This window comes from Myotis davidii, unplaced genomic scaffold (assembly GCF_000327345.1).
Source record: "Myotis davidii unplaced genomic scaffold, ASM32734v1 scaffold1252, whole genome shotgun sequence".
NCBI classification, from domain to species: Eukaryota; Metazoa; Chordata; class Mammalia; order Chiroptera; family Vespertilionidae; genus Myotis; species Myotis davidii.
Genome location: NW_006283888.1, coordinates 116,446 through 137,470, shown reverse-complemented (window position 1 = coordinate 137,470; position 21,025 = coordinate 116,446). Strand labels below are relative to the sequence as shown.

The 21,025-nt window shown below is 41.2% G+C and overlaps 1 protein-coding gene across 1 annotated transcript in view; it reads left to right on the top strand.

Moving 5' to 3' along the window:
* ETV5 (ets variant 5) overlaps nucleotides 1–21,014 on the top strand; it is a 52,352-nt gene extending 31,338 nt beyond the window's left edge. Inside the window, exons 7-12 of the mRNA XM_006754152.2 lie at nucleotides 6,822–7,081; nucleotides 9,710–9,769; nucleotides 14,240–14,308; nucleotides 14,470–14,639; nucleotides 18,852–18,953; nucleotides 20,260–21,014. Of these exons, the coding sequence (XP_006754215.1) occupies nucleotides 6,822–7,081; nucleotides 9,710–9,769; nucleotides 14,240–14,308; nucleotides 14,470–14,639; nucleotides 18,852–18,953; nucleotides 20,260–20,481 (883 nt within the window). The 3' untranslated portion in view covers nucleotides 20,482–21,014. The remainder of the gene's footprint in view (nucleotides 1–6,821; nucleotides 7,082–9,709; nucleotides 9,770–14,239; nucleotides 14,309–14,469; nucleotides 14,640–18,851; nucleotides 18,954–20,259) is intronic.
* The last annotated feature ends 11 nt before the right edge of the window (nucleotides 21,015–21,025 follow it).

Genomic DNA, 21,025 nt, shown 5'->3' with positions numbered 1-21,025 from the left:
TGTGGCATCTTCTGAAGGATGAATGCCCTACCTGCTAAGTTCTCTCCCTCAGCGGTTATGACCAAGCTTCAGAGCTCGAAAGGATGAGCTTGAGTATCCTGGAATTGTGATTTACTGGATACAACTCATTCTCTAAAGATGGTAGATAGTAAGAGCGTTAACATATTCAAGTTTTTCTCCTGTTTCTACTTTCTCTTTTAAAGCCCATCCCTAGTAAATTGCTGTTCGTTTTTGTCCGTCATACTTTGTAGCTTTTAGAGAGAGAAGAACTTGACTGAGTCACATTTGTTAGCCTGGACTGGAACGCAGTGAGTGTGTCTGATGCATCTTCTCGCCGTGCACTCCTGTTAATAGCATGTTACAAATGGCAGCACAAACTCACTCTGGGATCCGAAACTGCGTTTCATAGATGCTTAATGGAACCTTCTTTAACAGACTCAGTAATCTACTTCTAATGGTTACAGTGTGGGTGTTTTTAGTTCTGAATCTTAAGAGAGCTTGTTTTCAGCAATTAACCATGTTTACCATAGGGTTTTTGCTACCTTTTAATTAGGCTAAAGGAAATTTCCTACTCTCCCTAGTTTACTGAGTTTTTAATGGAATGGATATTGACTCTTATCAAATACTTCTCCCTCTGTTGAGATGATCAAAGGAAATTTTTCTTTTAATTTCCCACTGTAGAGAGTTACATTGATTTATATGGAACCAACCTTGTATTCTTGTGATAAACCTAACTTATCTGTTCTGTATCATCTTTTGTACGTTGCTGGACTTGATTTTCCAATATCTATTTAGGACTTTTGCATCACTATGATTGAGATAAATGTAAACTTTTTCTTATATTGTCCTTGTTGGTTTTAGCATTGAGGTTATACTCATCAAATGAGTGGTGGGTATCCTCCTTTTTATATATTCTGGAATAGTTTGTGTGAAATTGGCATTCTTTCTTCCATGAAATCTTGGAAGAATTTGTCAGTAAAATCATGTGGGTCTGATATTGTCTTTGTGGAAGATGTTCAGTTACTGATTCAGCATCTTCACCTTTTTATAGTTTTGCTCTGGAATTGCTATTTAGCTGAGTGAATTCAATAAATTATTTTTTCATTTTTTTGTGAATTTTTAAATTAACTGCCATAAAGTTGTTTATAATGTTTTTTTAAATAAACCTCTATAGGGTTTATAGCGATATCTATAGGTATCGCTTTTTCATGTTTGATATTTATCTAGGTTTTTTTTTTCTTTCATAGTCTTAGCAGACAATTCCATTCGTCTTTATAACAAATCAACTTTGGCTTTACTCATCCTCTCCATTGGGTGTTTTCTATATCACTGACTTCTGCTTTCACTAAAATATCTCATTTTTATTTCAGTTTATTCTGTTTTTCTTTTTCTAACTTCTTTGGTTGGTCACCTCATTAATGTGTAGCTTTTTTTCTTTATAATATAACCAAATAAAACTCCTCCTAAGGCTCGGTGACCATACATTTAGTTTTTCCCAGGTCGTATATGGTTCATGTCTTGTCTGGATGTAATTGCTAATAGCATCTGCTTTAATTCCCCAAAATATCCTGGTTGGGGCAATCAATTATTTTATCTCCCTGCCCAAATCCTTCTTAAGCTGTCCCCACAAGTTCTGATGTGTAGTATTTTAAAAATTCAGTTCTAACTGTTTGCTATTATTTCTTTTAGTCTTGAAGTTCTTTAAAAAATATATTTCTTAATTTCCAAACCTTGAAAATGAGAGTTTTCAAGTTGCCTGGACTATATTTTTATTTAAATGTCATAAGATAGTATTTAAAAACAATTATAGAAACAATTGTAGAAACAGTATAGTCCAGTAGCTCTGGAGTTGGACAGACAGACCTGGTTTTGAATCTGTTGACCTTAGGCAAGCAGTTAACTGCTCTAAGTGTTGGTTTCTTCATCTGAAAATGGAGAATAGTAGATACCACACATATCATTGGGTGGATTAAATGAAAAATCATATTGGCACAGAGAAGGTACTTATTAAATTATAACTTTTATGACAATTTCACTACTTAAAAATCACTCTTATATTTCATAAAGGAAACTATACTTAGGGAATCTTCCTAAAATGATGTAGATAGCACAATTTTAGAAATTGCAAGTTTTGAAAATGTAAAAGCCCTCTTTATCCCTAATCTTTTCTATTTGTCATCAGACTTATTAATGATGTACATATAAAACTAATACTTTCACTGTTTTATATTGGGGACATCTCATGTTTACCTCACCTTCTTCCATATTTGATCTTGAGAAATCAGATAAGCATCTAAGCCTTTAAAATGTTATCACTCAATGTTTTATCGCCGTTTAAATGGGCCAACTTGAGTCTGCTGACAGGCCTCGCAGAGTCCTGTGAGCTGTTTCAGAATTCTCTGGTTTTGCTTTTAGGGATCATGTTTGGGTTTTGTTTTGCCACAGTGTCTGACTTGGTATATGGCAGGAAAAATAAACATTAGTGTGAAGTTGGGTAGCACATTGCCACCCAGAATATAAATCAGCATTCTCTTTCTGAGAAAGCAAACTAGATATTGGGTAGGCAACTAGTGGACTCTTCTATTTTGTGTGAGTGATAATACTCTCTCCCAATTCCTTAAGATCTTTCCTTACATTTGCATAACTTCTGAATTTGGCTTGTTGCGGGCTGGGGGAGGGCTGGAACATTTGATAGTGATGTTTAAACGTAATGTATATCAAGAACCTAGCAGAGTGCTGGGCCCTGTTTCATGCATTATCTTATATAATCTTTACAATAGACTTTTGGGACAGATCCCATGGTTGTCCTTATTTTACTGAAGAGGAAACTGAGGCTCAGAGCAGTTATATAACTCACCCAAGGTCACATAACTAATAAGGGTGAAGATTAGATTTCAACCTAGGATGTGCTGACTTCACAGCCAGGGCCTCTTACCCAGCTACGCTGCTTCTCTATTTTCTATCTGCTCTTAGCCTTAACGGAAATATTAAGCACTTGGTATTGGTGTCTTGGCTGATCTTACATATCATCTCTCAGTGGCCTCTGAACATCACTGCTTCACCTGGCACCCACGGCCACTGTGTGGCCTTCATTGAATCCACACTTTTCTCCTTTTTTTCCTCTAAGCATTGTGTTTACTCTGTGTGTTGGCAGCAGAAACTGAAAAGGAAATGCAGAAAAAGCATCTAACGGTTTTCATAACGTAAACCAAATGTTGGTAGCGTGGGTGAGCTCTTGGGAGGAAAGGCGCTATATAAATCTGACAGATAAATAAATAACTGGTTCTTTAAATAAACTGGCACTGAAAAAACCTTAATCTGTAACCTATTGAATTTAGAATCCCTCGGTAGTCGGAAGTCTCCTTTTGCTCACCAACTGTGACCTCACTACCACCTGAGCCCTGTTGGGATATGAGTGTGGGAGTGCAGGTCAGAGGGGTTGGGAGTGAGCGGGGAGAGGTTTGTTAGGAACCAGGCCTCTCTTCCACTGAAAATGCTTGCCTGCCTCAGTAAACAAGAGGCATCTTTGTCACAGCTGTATTATGTATACAACACATTCTTAGGTACTTCAAAGGATTGGGAACAGGGAAAGGGGGTTCAAATGAAGGTCAGTGAGTAAAGTTCACAGAATGTATGAACTTTAGGGGAGAAGAACTGAATTACTTTACTAATCTCAGCAAATAAAAGCCATTATCAGCAGCAAGCTCTGGGAGACTTTCTTCCAAATATGTTGGTTTTGTGACCTACCCTTAAGGTCCCCTTTGCCACTTCCACTCCCTCAAGACAGAACCATCCCAATGACAGAATCTGTCTGCAGATCCCAGGCCCCCAAGTTTCACAAATCCTTCCAGTTATGCTGCCTGATGCCCATCTGGAAGTACCTTTTCCTGAAGGGGCTGTACCAGGACAGCTCTAGAGTTTCATTCTGAAAGGTGAGAAGATGAGCGGAAGTGGAGTGGTTGGGCCTGCCAGCTGCAGAGGCTCTGATTACAGAACTGAGTGGTTCCTGCCATCAAAGGAAGTGATTTGTGCAGGTCACCTTTGAAGGTGCTGAGATGGTGGCAGAGGGGAAGATAGAGAACAGCGCCCTTATTGCTGTTTCTTCCTGCTAGCATAAGGTTTGGGTACTTCATAAAAATAAGGCCTTGAGAATATCCTCATCTTTCTTTTGGGTTCCCTTCTTCAAATTTTTCTTCAAAAACTCAGGTTTTCAGTGTGCTGCTGGTGCCTATATTCTATTTTCCTTTTTTTTTTTTTTTTTTTTTTGGTAGCTATATTCTAAACGTCAAGTCGAACGCTGAGTTTCAAATTTACACTTCTTCAAAGACTCCGAAAGGGTTTCCTTAAATAACAGCATCCTAGAAAAATCTCATTCCTGATGAAGTTCCACTGTAATGCATTCAGTCCCTTAGTGAAAGGCTCTCAACCCACTGAGCCTTATATAGTTTTAAAACTTATTCAGTACATTGGCCAGGCAGATTCTGATGCTTTTAGTTCTGGGATAAAAGGATATGTATATGTAAAATTATTGGTGATCTTTATGTTATAAAATGATCTTAGGCTGCTACTTTTTTTTAAATCCTCACCCAAGGAGTGAGGATATTTTCCCCATTGATTTCTATAGAGAATGGAAGGGAGAGCAGAAGGGGAGAGACAGAGAGAGAGAAACATTGATGTCTCTCGCATGGATTGGTTGCCTCCTGCCTGCTCCCCCCTTGACTGGGAATCGAACCGACCCTCCGGTGTGCAGGCCAATGCTCTGACCACAGTTATGCCAGCCAGAGCATAGGGTGCTGCTTTTGATAGGGTAGTAAAGACTCAGAGTGAGAGCCATGCTGTACCCTGATCTGAAAAGTACTTTATCTGCACCCAATCTTTTCAGTTTAAGATTTTAAAGCTTGATATCCTAGAAATCTGTTGGCCACCTGTTGCCACAAACTGATTCAAATCAAATTCAAATGATTTGATTAAAGCTATTAATAGGATTCAAGCTAACAGGAGAGGGTAAGACCTTCATATTACAGGATTATATTGTTGATTTTTTTAAATGTATTGAAATTAGTTCTAAAATCTTTACTTTTTTCCCCCCTGAACCTTGGCCAGTATTTTTTACCTGAGGGCACATATTCACAAATGCTTTTCTTTATGCACATAGATTAGTGCCTTATGCATATTTCACATTGAGGGTCCCCATCTCTAACTTCTGCACCCACCCTCCTGATATCTACCCCCGTTCAGCAGTAATTACAGCTGTGCCAGAAACCATGCTTTTGTAGATGACTTTATTTCATCATTCCAGTAGCATTTGGTCGGATAATACATCCCCATGGTACAGATGAGGAAACTGAAACCAAGAAAATGTGCCCCCCATCACTTCCCTAGTAAGCGGCTTCACTTCAGGACCCCAGGCTTTCTCTTTGACTACTCCGCCTTCGCAACAGGGCAGGGGCAGTTGGCACTCCTCTGGGTTTCTCTGACAGCTAAAGGATGTTAATGATACTCATTAAATAACAATAACAAAGGCTTTTATTGTTCTGCCTTATTATAAAATAATGCATATTTATTCAACTATAGATGAGCAAAAAAAGAAAGTCACCTAAAATCATTACCACCCAAAATAAGCAATATGAACATTTAGGTAAAATCCAGGATTTTATATAACACCATACACACTTTCCTTACGTTTGCGAAAATGCGATGCTCTTTGTACTCTTTCACAGCCAGCCTTAAAATATCAAAAATACCTTTGCAAGTCCTTATATATTTGTATACTGCAACATTTTTTATGATTCCTTTCAACTAAATGGCTGTATTACCACATCCTTAGCCAGTTCCTGTATTAGACATTTGTACTGGTGACCATCTTTGTAGCTAAAATCTAACTATATCTATGATTTCAGTGTGTTTTTTGTGTCAGAAACAGATTTATTAACTGCCTGCTCATCCTCTAAGTAATCGGGAAAAACTGTCTCTGTCCTTAATGATTACTAATGACTGGTTAGTTAAACATTTTGTTTATTTATGAGTCCTAGTATTCCTTCTTTAGTGATTTTTCCTGATTTATGTCATTTGCCCATTTTTTTCAGTTGGAATGTTCATCTTTTATTGATTTTTAAACGCCCTTTATGTCAACAACATTAACATTGCTATATTTGTTAGAGAATTTTCCTCCAATTAGTTTAATTTGGGGGTTTGATTCTGGTATTTTCTGACTGTCACAGATTACCCCTCGCCCCCCAGTTTGTTGTTTCTTCGTTGGTTTTGTTGCTGATGTTTTTTGACTTATAGAAACTTATACAATGAGGTGTGTTCGTATTTATTTTGGTGGTTTCTGCTGTTGGTACAATGTATAAAAAGGTGTTTTTCTCCAAGATTTTATGTTTTCATATATATTTACTTTACTATTGTGTTTTTACATTAAATCTTTATTCTATATTAAATTTATATAAGCATATGGTATAAAGCAGAAGTTCAACCTTTTCCCCCACTAATTTGAAATGCCTATCTTAAAAAATTTTGGAATATATTTGACAGTTTCTGACTTTCCATTCAATTTCTTTGACATGCCTATCTTTCATCTCTTCTATTCCTGTTTTAATTATTATGGCTTTATAATATTTGTCAGTGTGGAATAGATCATTATCTCTTTTCAAACTTATTTAATCTTTTAAATAAAGTTTAGGTTCATTTTGTCAAGTTGGTTGGAGAGGCATTGCTTTGCAAATAATTTCCTTAACCTGAACATCTAATCCTCAATGCTAAATTATAGAAGGTATTCGTGATGTTCTTAATTAAACAATATAACTGCTTTCTTCTTGCAGATTTCAGAGACAACTGTCTGAACCCTGCCACCCCTTCCCTCCTCAGTCAGGAGTTCCTGGAGATAATCGCCCCAGTTACCACCGGCAAATGTCAGAACCTATTGTCCCTGCAGCTCCCCCACCCCCTCAGGAATTCAAACAAGAATACCATGACCCACTCTATGAACATGGGGTCCCAGGCATGCCGGGACCCCCAGCACATGGGTTCCAGTCACCAATGGGAATCAAGCAGGAGCCCCGGGATTACTGCGTTGATTCAGGTTAGTATGAAGTCATGCCACTTCTTTCTTCATTCTCTCATCCATCTTCCTGGGCATCATTGAATGTCTTCCTTCTGTAGGGCTTTGGGGAATGGTTTCATAAAATTAGCCCTTAAAGAACTTAGGAGCTAGTAAAGCAGGCGTGTTTATGCATAACTGAATAAAAAACATAGCACAAAAGCCATGCAAATGGTAGGAAGTGCAGGGGGCAGTCAATTGTGGTGCAGGGAGATTTCAAGATGGTGGCAAGTAGGTGGAAGCTACACTCACCTCCTCCAGGACCAAACCAGAATTACAACTAAATTAAAAGTGGTACAGAGTACACCTCTGAGGCCAACCCTGAAGATTGCTGGGGTCCAATCTTTTTTTTTTTTTTTTCAGAGAGGGAGGGGGGGGGGGAGAGAAAATCATTGATCGGCTGCCTCCTGCACATTCCACACTAGGGATTGAGCCTGCAACTGGGGCATGTGCCCTGACTGAGAATCTAACTGTGATCGCCTGGTTACTAGGTCGATGCTCAACCACTGAGCCACGCTGGCCAGGCCCGGGATCCAATCTTGATGATACTCTTTTTAAAACCTATTATCTTAGGGTCACTGGACACAGGGAATATTATTTCTGCATCTTAGTCCTGTCCCTAGTTCTATGGCTTTCTTTCTTAATACAAGACTCATAAACTTTCAATATAAGAATATGGAAGAGAGCCCACATGTGGGACGGGATTCTTTCTATTCTTGAAATGAATGGTGTTCCAAGAAAGCACCTGGTGTGTCACTGCACTGTGGGGTGCTGGGTGCGCCATGGGAAAGGTGTCTTTTTGGTTGCTTCATGGGATTCACTGCTCTATTGCAGTGTTTTCATCTGGAAAAGTTTCTGTGTCCTTCAGTGGCTGCTGGTGTACACAGGGAGAGATACATTAGGTCTCCTATTATTTGGTTACTAGAGGCCCAGTACATGAATTCATGCACAGGTGGGGTCTGGCCAGCCTGCCCCGATGGGGACCGATCAGGGCCAGGTGGCAGTGGGGAGGGGCCTAGGGAGGTTGGCCAGCTGGCTCTGCCTCCAATCAGGATGGTGGGGCCAATCAGGAAAAGGGCCGGCCAGGGGGAGGGTCTGCAGGAGGTTGAGGGGGGTGGGTGATCAGGCCCCCATCGGGCCGGTTGACCACCGCAGTGCACATCATAGTGACTGGTCATTCCAGTCGTTCCGGTCACTTGGCTTTTATATAGATAGATAGGTTACTCTTGTCTAGAACCTTAAGCATATCAAGAGTTTAAGCTATACTTGGGGGCCCTGCTGTCCCCCCTCCCCTCCACACACACTCATTCACTGACTACATATCTTAGAGGTCAGGTTTATTAAATGAGATCATCAGGGAAAAGGAGGGTTGGGTTGTAGCTTGCACATTTAGAAACTGTTTCTTCTGCTTCGTTTTTCCTCCTTTCAGAAATGACAAGTTTTTCACTCTTTTTTGCAGTTGGTGCTAAAGGAATTTGAGGGTTGGTGGGTAGGTTTTCAGCCTTCCCTAGGCATGCTTTTCTTGAAGACCCTAGGGAAGGGCGGGGCAGTATATACTTGAATGGCTTTTGCAAATGAAATAGGTTATAGAATTTACTCAATGGCCTTTTGTGAGATAATACATAGGTTGCTAAATTCAGGCAGAAATTGGTTATGGAAAAGGTTGAGGAGGTAAGCAGATGGGAGACATCTGTTGCTTTATAATAGAAAAATCACCAAGTATAGGTATCAATAACTTGTAAAGTTCCCATTGGCATTCCTCCTGAAGGCTTTGATGTATTATTTTGATATATTATTCTCAGGAGTAGGCATGACCAGAAACATTTTTACTTTGGGATTGACATTTTAATCTGTCCTGACCAGTTTTTTATCCTATCCCACTCCCTTAAAGCAAGACACTCAGCAGATGTTACCATATCTGTAATTCTTTGGTCTGAGTGGTGTCCTGGTATGTAGGCAGGCTTGCCCTGCATAGACACAACTCAACTCACTGTCTTGAAAACATGCTGCCAGAAGAAGAGATGGCTGTGCAGGGGTTCCATTCTGACAGGTCCAACATGGTGCAAATGTCCTTGCCAAATCCACTCCTGCCAGTTCTTGTCCTAGCTTCATAGCTTCAGATCCCCTAATCTCTTCGGCCTAAAAATACCTTCACCTCTTGCAGCAGAACTGGATGTGACCATCACCTATAAAGAGTAAATTGGGAAGATCTTAGTGACCCTCCTCCCCGTCCAAAACCCCAAAGCCACAGAGTTGTTATAGGCAGAAGGCCAACCTTGGCCTTCTAAAAGCCAGTTTCTTCTACCATGAACTCTCTCATCCAGTTTGGTGTTAAACTAATTTCTAAGTGAGCAAATTGTGAGAACAAGACATTTTTTTCTCTCAGATCTCGATTTAGGAGTCAAGGGTCCTCCTTTCAGATGGTGGATTATATGGTGTTTTCCATGTTGGTTATTAGGGTGGTACCTCTTTCCCAGGACAAAACCAAAATGACATGACCTTGGAGCAAGAGAAGGTTAGGGCTTCACTGCAGAGCTGCAGTTTGATTGTTGTGATGACTCACCACAGAAATGATTGACGAGAGTGTGCCCGTCTGTGTTTCTCTTTCAGAAGTGCCTAACTGCCAGTCAGCCTACATGAGAGGGGGCTATTTCTCCAACAGCCATGAAGGTAAGTAACTTTAAAAAAGAAAAGTATTCAAGGAAGCTTAAAATTGCTCAGTTTCCAGGCTAAGATTTGAGATCATAGTTTAAACCATCCTTAGCTCATGAATATGAGAGCTAGTTGATCATATTCTTCTGTTATTTTGCACACACAGTCTGAGGCCTGCTCCTGAGCACTGTGAAGGCTGCCAGCATTTTCAATAGCAATGACCCTAACTTTAGGAGTTCAGGGGAGAATGTGAAGAAAAGGTGGACCAATCAGTTTTCCACATTTCCATACAAGGAGATTTCACAGCTGTGTATAACACAGTCGGCCTAAACTGGAACTTAGGAATTATGTCATGACTTGAGATGGTAGGTCCAGGACTTCTTTTCTGAACATTGAAACACGGGAGAGCTTTTTCCTTAGAACAGCTTCCCCAGAAGTATGTTTTATTTTCTGTTAAATTAATCACTCCAAAAATATCTAGAGCAGTGATTCGTCAAACCCAGGGCATAACCTTCACCTGGAACTTGTTAGAAATGCAAATTCTCAGGACCCGCCCAGACCTGGTGACTAAAAAACTCCCAGCAATCCATGTTTTAACAAGCCAGGTGATCGGATGCACATTCAAGTCTGAGAACTACTACAGTGGGGCCTTGACTTACGAGGTTAATTCGTTCCGAGACCGAGTTCGTTAAGGAGCTCGTTAACTCAAATTACGCTCTCAACTCAATGCAAAAAAATCCCCCGAAAGACAGCTGGTATCTCAAAAAACTCATTAGTTGGGACACTGGTAAGTCAAGGCCCCACTGTATAGAGCAGGGAGTCTGAGCTTTGGCTCCACATTAGAATCACCTGAGGAGCTTTTAAAACATTTGATATCCAGGCTTCCCCCAGACCATTAAGCAGAAATTCTGGGGTGGAATCCAGGGTTAGCAGCCACTAAAATTCCCCAGGTGATTCTAATGTGCATCCAAAACTGAAAACCACTGTTCTCTAGAGCAGTGGTTCTCAACATTGGCTGCACATTAGAATCACCTGGGAATCTTTTTAAAATCCTGATTTCTGGGCCTCATCCCCCGGAAATTCTGTTTCTTTGTTATGGGGTGAGGCCACAACATTAGTAACAAAGAAACAGAATTTCCGGAGGGTGAGGCCCAGAAATCAGGATTTTAAAAAGATTCCCAGGTGATTCTAACGTGCAGCTAAGGTTGAGAACCACTGCTCTAGAGTTTTAGAGGAAGGTTGAAAGAACTAGTAAAACAGCACTATGAAACATTGGCTGGTTTTTGTAAGTGATTGGTTCACAAGAGTGGTTTCAATGAAAAATTATTTCCCACTGGCTTGGTTGGAGGGGAGACCAGGTGTTGTTGCACGGGGCACTGAGATAATCAGAGTGAGTGTCCAGCCCTGGGAAGGAAGGGCTTCTATTGGAACTCTGACTGTGATCGGCACAGCTGTGTGGGGCTCTCTTCCAGGTTCCCGAATGTTTCTACAGAATCAATTGATGTCTGCAGCAGGCAAAATAAGAGGGAGTTGGGGGAAGAGGGAGGAAAACATTTTACATAATTACAACATTTAGAAAGGAGCAGGCTCTTAAAGGAACTATTTTTAGTAAGGCATTGGGCTGCTTACTATACACAAAATACCTGGTGAGTTTGTGTTCGTGGCCCCATTCTTTCCCATTCCTTTCCCTGCCCCCACACAGTGAAGAAGTTCGTTGCAAAGAGACCTGCATTTTTAATTGCTCTAAATTATTCTGACATGGTTTTTCCCTCCTTATACAGGCTTGACCACAGATGCCTGTGAAACAGTTAGTGGAACAAGTGTTTCTGATTGGCATCTGTGATTACTAAGATAGCCATCTTGCCTTAGCGTTCACCTGGATTCTTTGCATACTGTTTTGAATCTCTCATTTCTACTTTGCTCCTCAAACAGGTCCTTCCTTCCTGCCACCTTTATTTGAGTGATTAGATAGTTGTAGCCACAACTGATGTAATTGCTGGCGCAAATTCAACTGACTTACATTTCACTTAAACCAACAGCATCTTCCAGATGTTTTAGAGAATCACATGTGGTGATAACTAGAAACCGCAAAATACATCAAAACGATACTCATGGGCAGGCCTTCATCTGATTAGTTTGAAAACCAAACCTAGAAGGAAATCTAGCTTTACATTTTCTCCCGGTATATTATAACTGCATTATCTTTATGTTAGAGGAAGAAAAGCTCTAAAAATAACACAGCAAGTGTAACAGGTGTGTGAACTTTGAAGTAGTATATTTATAATGACTATCATAAGGCCATTCAAACACCACTGGAGTTACCAAAATCCATATGGAAAATCAGGAATATATAGTTTTCTGGCAAACAAGGCAAAAAGCATGAGGTAACTCTTGTTGATAGTATAAAGTATTACAGTTTGTCATAAAAGTCAGTTTTCTAATCAAATTGGAAAATAAATGTATCATAGGAGTCACTGAATTCCTGATTTAAAAGTTAGCATTGTATTCCCAAGTCTTTTTAAATGGAGACTGTAGATTCTCTCATTTATTCAAATACTTATTGAGCACTTATTATGTATCAGGTGCTATGAAGATATGAAGAAATTCAGAACATGGTCCTTATCCTCAAGGAATTTAGAATCTATGAGAGAGAATAGAAGATAAAGCTCTCACATTATTCAATTAATTTCTTAATAGTACTTATCACAATGTACAATTAACTATCTTAACTTTTTTAAATTATCATTTATTGCACACTTATCTACCAGGAGCTATTCTTGGCACGCCAGTATAAAGATAAATAGATCCATGGAACAGAATATATATTAACTCGTTAAATTCTCACAACCCTATAAGGTAGGAATTATTATCTTCCCTAGTCTTCATATGAGCAAACTGGAGCACAGAGAAATTAATTAACTTGTTCAAGGTCACACAGCTAATCTAGGTCTGTCAGTCTGGCTCTCGGGCCTACACTCTTTAAATGTTCCATACCACACCATGTCTCATTTATTTATTTTTTTTCCTACTTAATTGTCTGTGTCCATCAATTGGGATGCAAGCTCCATGAGCACAAGCACCAAGTCCATAGTCTTCTCATGTCTACCTCCCTCCACAGTGCCTGGCAAAATATTTATTGAATTAAATAATAAATAAATGACAATAAAATTATACATCCTTTGAGGTAATTAAGCAAATAGAGAAATAGTGCTTAGAGCTGAGGAAACAAAAAATCATTCAAACCTCAAAAAAATCTCAGTTTCCTTTAAATTGGGCAGTGTTTTCCCAGTTCCAGGCCTCTTAAAAATGGTGCTGGTCCTGCCAAGAACTTGGTCTGGACTGATCATGAAGAAAGAAGAGCAGATTGTTTCTTGGCACCTTTACCTGTGGATTTTTCAAGTTATAGCAAATCCCTCTCAAAATCTAAGATAGGCCTTCACTGCAGAGTGCCTCCCCTGCCTGTCCCCACTGCAGACCTGGCACGCATACACCTGTACTACACAGCCAGGTTTGTGGACCAGAGAACTGAGCACAGGGAGCATTGTTTACCAGACGGGAGCCCCTGGTGCATTCTCTGAGAAGTGTGCTGGTGGAGGAGAGTACATTGGAGTGCTCACACCCGGAAGCCGGCCAGACCATGGGGAGAGATGTGGTCCCCATCAAGCCTGTCTATTAAGTGGCTTTGATTTGAACCACTGATCTTGTCAGGATGCCTGGTGACATGGTGGTCAGCATGGAATGCATATTAAGGGTTTTTGTGGATTGTGAATACAGGACATTCTTTCCTTCTTCTTGACCCCTTTAACTTTCTGCCCTGGCTTCCTTTCATTTCCACGTACATGTGTTATTGGACCAGTCAGTTCCCCCTTCTTGATCTCTGTTTTGTTATCTGTAAAATAAGTTTTATTGCTAGAACGTCTCTTCAGATACCTTCCATGTGCCTGGTTATTACTGCAACATGCTTTTTAAGTTATTACTCTGCGAAATCCTCCACAAGCCCAAGTCTTTACTCAATTTGGCGATCCTCTCTCCCCTCCAAACTCTTTCGTAATTGAATGAGGTATGTGGGCAGCCTCAACAGAGAAAGGTGGAAAATGGCGAGACTATGCACAGATCAATCAAATCCATGTAGCTAGGCCGACTGAAATAGATGAGATGTCTTTCAGATATAAAGCCTTAGTCATAGCAACACTGATCCATGCAGACATCAGAAGCAAGATGTGAAGGACCTTTTGGTGACTCAGTGCTTCCCTGCAGTCTTAGCTCTCAGAGCAGGGCCGCTCTGAAGCTCTGGTGGATACATCAGAACGCGAAGGCCTGACTCCTTTTGAAGTCCCCCAAAACTCAGTCTGGCATCAGTATTTCTGTTAATGGGGCTTAGGGCCCAAAAGGATAGAATCCCATTTTAGTTCTTAGATCCAGAATTTTAATAGAACACACAGAGAATTTGTTAAGCAACGTGGTCTTTCTTTTTAACTTCTCCTTCAGGTTTTTCATATGAAAAAGATCCCCGGTTGTACTTCGATGACACTTGTGTTGTTCCTGAGAGACTGGAAGGTGAGTAGCTCTATCCGGTTTGTTGCTAAGCCGGAGGCTCAGGGATGTCAGAGCACCTCCCTCAGTCTTATTAATAGCAGATTAGCATTAACTCTTTTTTGCCCAAATCACCTGAAATACTAAAGATTAAAGTATTGCATGTGTACCTTTGTCCCAAACAGGCAAAGTCAAACAAGAGCCCACCATGTATCGTGAGGGGCCCCCTTACCAGAGGCGAGGCTCCCTTCAGCTGTGGCAGTTCCTGGTTACCCTTCTGGATGACCCAGCCAATGCCCATTTCATTGCCTGGACAGGCCGAGGCATGGAGTTCAAGCTGATAGAACCTGAGGAGGTGAGCATTGGATGCTGGACTCGAATGATTTTTTATTTGTAGATGGTGCTGATGTTCGCTCTTGTTTAGTTCTCCATTGAGGTTTTTACAGTGTTAAATATGCTCTTCTCATTCAGATCTGGCCTGGTCAGTGGCCTTGGTGGTGCCCTTCCTATTATCCAGAGGTCAGTTTACAATTCACAGACAGGCAGCTTCTTCACTGTAAAATACATTAAAACGCATTAGTATCACTTCTACAACGTCTGGGGAGTTGGCCATAAAGATTTAAATGGGGTCTGTTTTTCGCCTTGGAAAGTTGTTTACAAGTGTTGCTTCAGTGATAAACTTGTTTTGATGTCAGCCCTTATGTGTCATAGCCTATATGTGGAGCTACAGAATATTTGTGTGATGCTTTGGTAATATATTACAGGATGCAGCTACCCCAGTACATATTTCAAATAGCTCTAACCTAAAGAAATGAAATTAACAGAGATCATTTAGATTTTTTAAACGATATTATTGACATCACAATAGTTGAAAGATGATAAAACCTTCATTATTTTGTTAATAGAAAAAGAAATATTGTTAACATTATTACTGTCTGTTGCTCAGAACTATTGACAAAAAGACCTACGGACAGAACCAGTACCATTTCTTCAGTGGGGAAGACATATTACAGAACCCCTTACCTGAATATCACATAACAAAGTAAATTAAATTAGACTCTCAGTTTGGCATATTCCAAAGGGATTGATTTTTAATTTCTATTTGACTTAGATTCTAGAGAAATTATAAATGAGAAGAAGTAACAGCCCTGGAAATCTTGCATGTGCTTCGTAGAGTAGCATGTACTTAGGTGTGTTATATATTAAATCAGCAGAGCATAAGTATCTTTGGGCATGTGTAATTGAAATGAGAACAATGTTCTTAGAAAACATTTGAGCAAGAACTGTAGTTTTAAATGTTGTTCCATTAATTCCAGGGCTCAGGTTAGCACACTAAGGGGCTAAGTTGGTATGAGGGCTAACAGTGGAAGGTAACAACCTGGCACTTGATTTGGAAGAAGACAATGATCCAGAAGTTAAGAGGAGAATATGTGGATTGGAGGCAGTTACAAAAGGAGATGCACATATGGTGTTCCTTACCTTGTATCACTCTCGAAAATGGAAATGTGTCAACATTCCATGTTATAAATGGTTTCTGTCAGGACTCAATCTACCTTCAAAGCCAGAGTCCAGTACTGTTGTGTTTCTAAGCGTTTCTTTATGGCTAAGTCATGTGGAAATGGAGCCATGTTTTCGGCCTCCAGCCATACTGGGGAGCCATCGGCCCGCATTCTGTTCCTCATAACGCGGCCTGGTTTATGTGAGGCTTGAGGAAAGCATGTTGCCTTGACTCTCCGAGGCTTTGTGACAGTAAATCTGTCCTGCGGCAGCCCTTATTGATTTATCCTGTTGCACAAACAGGAGCTTTTATTACTTTATTGCCACTGCCTCGGGCCTAAGCACAGGCTGTACAGCTGCAGGTGAACCTGGTTATGACCCTTTGTAAAGCTGTTATTGAATCTTCTGCTCTCCTACCAGTGGTAAAGAAAATGATGAACAGATGGCAAAGGGCCTCTGCTTTCTCAATAAAGAAACTAATATTAATCCAGAATGCTCATAAATGCCAAGCGGCCAAGTCACGTGAGGCCCGTGGTGGCCTTCAGCCCCCCCCTCGGCTGATTGGACAGCTTCGTTTCTTCAGGAAGTGCTCCTTCCCACCCCACCTTGCCATCCCAGGCATTCCATGAACCCTGAATGTTCCAGGCTCTTCACCCAGGACGGCTCTGCTCTGTTCCATCTCTGCACTTTACCTCGAGACAGGCAGCATTTATGGTGTGTTTTTCCCACTGTACTCCTTGCGGGCCCTTCTCTTGTTAATGTCAGGAAGATACCAACTCCTCGGAAAATCTGTAAGAAGTCGTCATGGGGGGAGCTTGGAGGGTGAAGTGGAGGAGGAAGCTGTTTGGGACGTAATTGTAGGCAGCTGTGTGGCTGAGTAGTGCACTCTGGGTAATTATCCATAATATCCATTACACTGTGCATGGAAATTGTGGTTTTAGAACTGCGTTTTGGCAGGCCCCCTAATCAAATGTCTTTTGATAGTCGTCCAGCTTAGCACCCTCTCAATTATGACTGACTCGGCTTTAATCTGGAGCCATTTTAACTGTGAATCTGCATTAATGAATATTTTGGGGGTAGGGTTGTTTGTTGAACATGTGGCAGATAACTGATGCCATGGGAGGTGTAAAAGGATGGGCTGCAGAAAGAACCGCTCCCTGTGCTATGGCTGCTCTCTCTTGAAAAGGGAGGAAAAGATATGTGGATTTTTTTTAACTCCTTCAGCCTCCATCCTCAAGATGCCTGCTATCAAAGGAATGGTTGGGAAAGATGAAAGGCAGAAAGAGCTGGTAACAAACCATTCCCTGCTCCCCTCACCCCAGAAATGAGGCAGCCCTAATTCCCAGCTGCTCTACAGTTGTGCCGCATTATGCATTACTGCAGAAGGAGCAGCCCTGGTGAAGGCTACTGAATCATAGGGCCCTGGCCCAGGAGGATGAGTCAGTAACTATGGCTACCACAGATGCTTTGAAGTCTGTGCATATACAAAACCTCTCTCCAGTAAGCTATTGCATAAGCAAGTGACTGCAAAGAGAGGTTGTGGCAGAAGCAGAGGAATATTCAAGAATGTTTTCCACCACTAAATATACTAAAGTGATGAGGCTGGGCTTCTTTTAAGGGTCCCTGCGTCACTTGTGGCTGACAGTAGTTGAAGTACGGTTTCATAGTCTCATTTCTATTGAGCCAGGGTGGAAGAACATATATTAGGGTAGCAGGTTTCCCTTTACACTGCTATTTCCAGATGTAATTTTTGGTTAATTTTGCCCTTTTGGCTATTTCAGAGAGAGAGCTGAATGGATGCATTATGGAGAAAGGAGGAGAGCCAGGACATCGTGTGTGCATAGGGGCAGGAAGTAAACGAATGGAAATTTAACTTTCACAGTTTCTTGCAAGGCAGAGTGGAATCATGGCTATTAAATTATTCTAATGTAATTAGGACAGATGCATTCCTCCTTACTTATCAGATCATTTCTGGTATTTATTAAAGGTCGTTTTAGAATCCTGAATTCAGATGTTGTTTTCATCCTGCCCAAATACTTTCAGCAGAATGCTGTTTTATGATCTACTTTTCCACTTGCAATCTCCCTACTTCCCATTCCATATTTAACATTTGGTGTTTTAATATAGTTATTTTGCTTTTTAAAAAAAGTTTCCAAAACTGACTTAAAATGTTCAAAACCTGACCCCTGGTTTGCATATATTTAAAGACCTCTGAGAAGACTCACATTTCTAGGGTTGTTCTTTTCCTGCCTTGACAGTCATCTTTATAGGCAGGATTTGGGCTCTTGAGAAACTTGAGAACAGAACTTGCTTGGCTGTCCTGAGAACTGGGTAAACTCTACTAGGAAGTTTTTTGGCTGTAAGACTTCTTTTGCCCAGAGCTCCAATTACTTCTCCCCATCACTGCACCTCAGGTGGACTGGGTGGGATAATGCACTTCAGAACTGTTTGGGAAAACGTGTTAATTTTTCATTAAGTGGATAATGGTGCTGCATGTTTTAATGTCCATTCTGCAAGTCCTCTGGGAGCAGGGGATTGGATGGCAGCAGGCTGAAATGATCTGATTCCCCCTTATTCCATGAGCTGCAATAAGTAAACATCTCCCAGCCCCTCTCCAATCTTATTAGAATTGAACTTTTGCTCTGCTGGCCCATTAGCAACTCACTAGTGTGTTTCTAATGTTTCAGGAATGACCATTCTAATTATTCCTTATTGACTGCTACAGAAACTATAGCACTTAATGGCAACATGTTAATGGTCTACGGGTATTGGTCAATAATTCATATGTGGAGAAACAGTAGAGGGCCTGCTTCCTCTGGGACATTAGCCAAGCCCTCTGCAATCTACAGTGCTAGCATTCTTCCACCTCTAGGTCTCACCTCTTAGCCATTGTGACCGAATCATCACCTTTGTGGAATGTTTAGTCTTGAGGGAATGAGATGCTTTTCCTTTCAGGTCAGGGAAATGGAGCATTGACCAGAACAGTCAGGGTACAGAACTGGCTCTCCTGGGTCAGCAGAAAACCACTAGACCCAGGGAATGAGTTTCCATTGCTTTCCTGTCTCTTCAGGTTGCTCGGCGTTGGGGTATCCAGAAGAACCGGCCAGCCATGAACTACGACAAGCTCAGCCGTTCTCTACGCTATTACTATGAGAAGGGCATCATGCAGAAGGTGAGAAGTTATGAGAGACACAAACCGCTCTGACCACATTCAAAGAGAATGTCAAGGCTTCTGCAATAAGGCTATTTATAATGGCTGGCTGGAGAAAATTAGGAAATAAATGGTCTTCTCAAGTTCTTACTGGAGAAAATGTCAGCCTCATAAGTGATTCTGTGGTAGGAGAAAGTCTTGGAAAAGCAAACTTAAGACAAGAGTCAAATGAGATATAAAGAGTACCTTTATTGCTCTTGGGTGTACATGAAAACCAGAGGTTGTGTGTGGAACAAATCATGGGAAAATTACGCTCCTCTGCTTTACTTAAACTGCCTCTAATTACAAAAATGTCCAGACACTTAGGCCAATTATTGTGTCCATAAAGGAGCATGTGTGGGAATTGACTTGAATCTCACAAGAGTTTCATTGAAGTCTTTAGTTGTTAAAGCATCTCTAGACCTTCAAATATGTTGGTTAAATGCTCTCAAAAATGTTAGAGAAGTAACCAACTCTTGAGGTGGGGAACCAGAGATTTAATGTAAAACTGTGGCTTAGAAAAACTAAATAGGAATGGTTAAGTGTATGCCTGTATTACCAGCGAAGCTGATTTTCGGGTTGGATTTTTAGAGGTATGGGATGCTAAACAACCAGCAGAGAATGGTTCCCAGTGACCTAGATTGCTCATCAGCTACATCATGAGGCCTTTGTGGATAATCAAGGCTTTTTGGTGCTAAATAGTGTTATGATGCGTAAGTCCATATAAACTAGTTATCACTTCCTCAGTGTGACAGAACCATGGAATGAGCAATTTAAAACTGCAGGTAAGCCAAGAAGCAATTCTTTTTGGCTTTGGAACAAACTTAAAATTTCCACATAGGCTGTCTGATCAAATTCCTAGCCCTTCAAAATAACAAAGCTTATTGTGGAGACTGAACTTTGGAAGTGACTGAAATCATGACCTGGCTTCGGCTTGGTACCTTTCAGTGCCGAAGCCATGGTACTTCCTCGTAACACCAAGCGCCAACCTCAGATACTCATTCTTTCTAAGCTGTGACTGTAAGACAGTGAGCCCATCTAGTATGAATACGAAATTCAGATATCTCAACTGTTGAGCTGTGGTGTCCACACAACACTCGTCAGGTAGCAGGTCCCCAAGATTTATCAAAATAAATCTGCATGATTTGGATAATCAGTTACTAATGAGCCTCGTTTGGTCCCTGGCTTCCCAAGAGCTTGGTGACTTAAAAATATATCATTATTCTTCCCTTGGTCCCCACCATGCCCTGTTCCGGCTGGGCCTTAGTAGGTGTGTTTTCTCTCTCAGGTGGCCGGGGAGCGATACGTCTACAAGTTTGTCTGTGACCCGGATGCCCTTTTCTCCATGGCCTTCCCTGACAACCAGCGCCCGTTCCTGAAAGCAGAGTCCGAGTGCCACCTCAACGAGGAGGATACCCTGCCGCTGACCCACTTTGAAGACAACCCTGCTTACCTCCTGGACATGGATCGCTGCAGCAGCCTCCCCTATGCTGAAGGCTTCGCTTACTAAGTTTCTGAATGGCTGAGCAGCCAAACCCTAGAGCTAGCAGTTCCCATTCAGGCAAATGAGGGCAGTGGTTTTGTTTGTGTTTTTGGCTGTTCCTAAAACTTGCCCTTTGAGTATTATCTGGAGAACCCAAGCTGTCTCTGGATTGGCACCCTTAAAGACAGACACCTTGGCTGGGGAGTGGGAACAGGGAGGGGCAGAGAAACCTCCAAAAGGCTGGTGCCTCAGCTCTGATCCTGACAGGGTTTCTGGGAAGAGATTGCAATGGAGCCTCCTTCCCATGGACAATATATGCAAAGCAATACCTTGTTCAGGTTAGTTACCCACAAACTGGGGGAGAGTGTGACAATCTGCATCGATCACGAACTACTAAATGCCTTTACATAGAAGGGCTCTGATTTGCACAATTTATTGAAAATGAAACCACAAACCCAAAGGATAGTAGGTAGGCTAAGTTGGGGAGGCTCAAATCACGAAGGGTTAAAAATATATCATAAAATTCAGAGAGCTCATCTAGCTCAATCTGTAATGTTTCCACTTGGCCTTG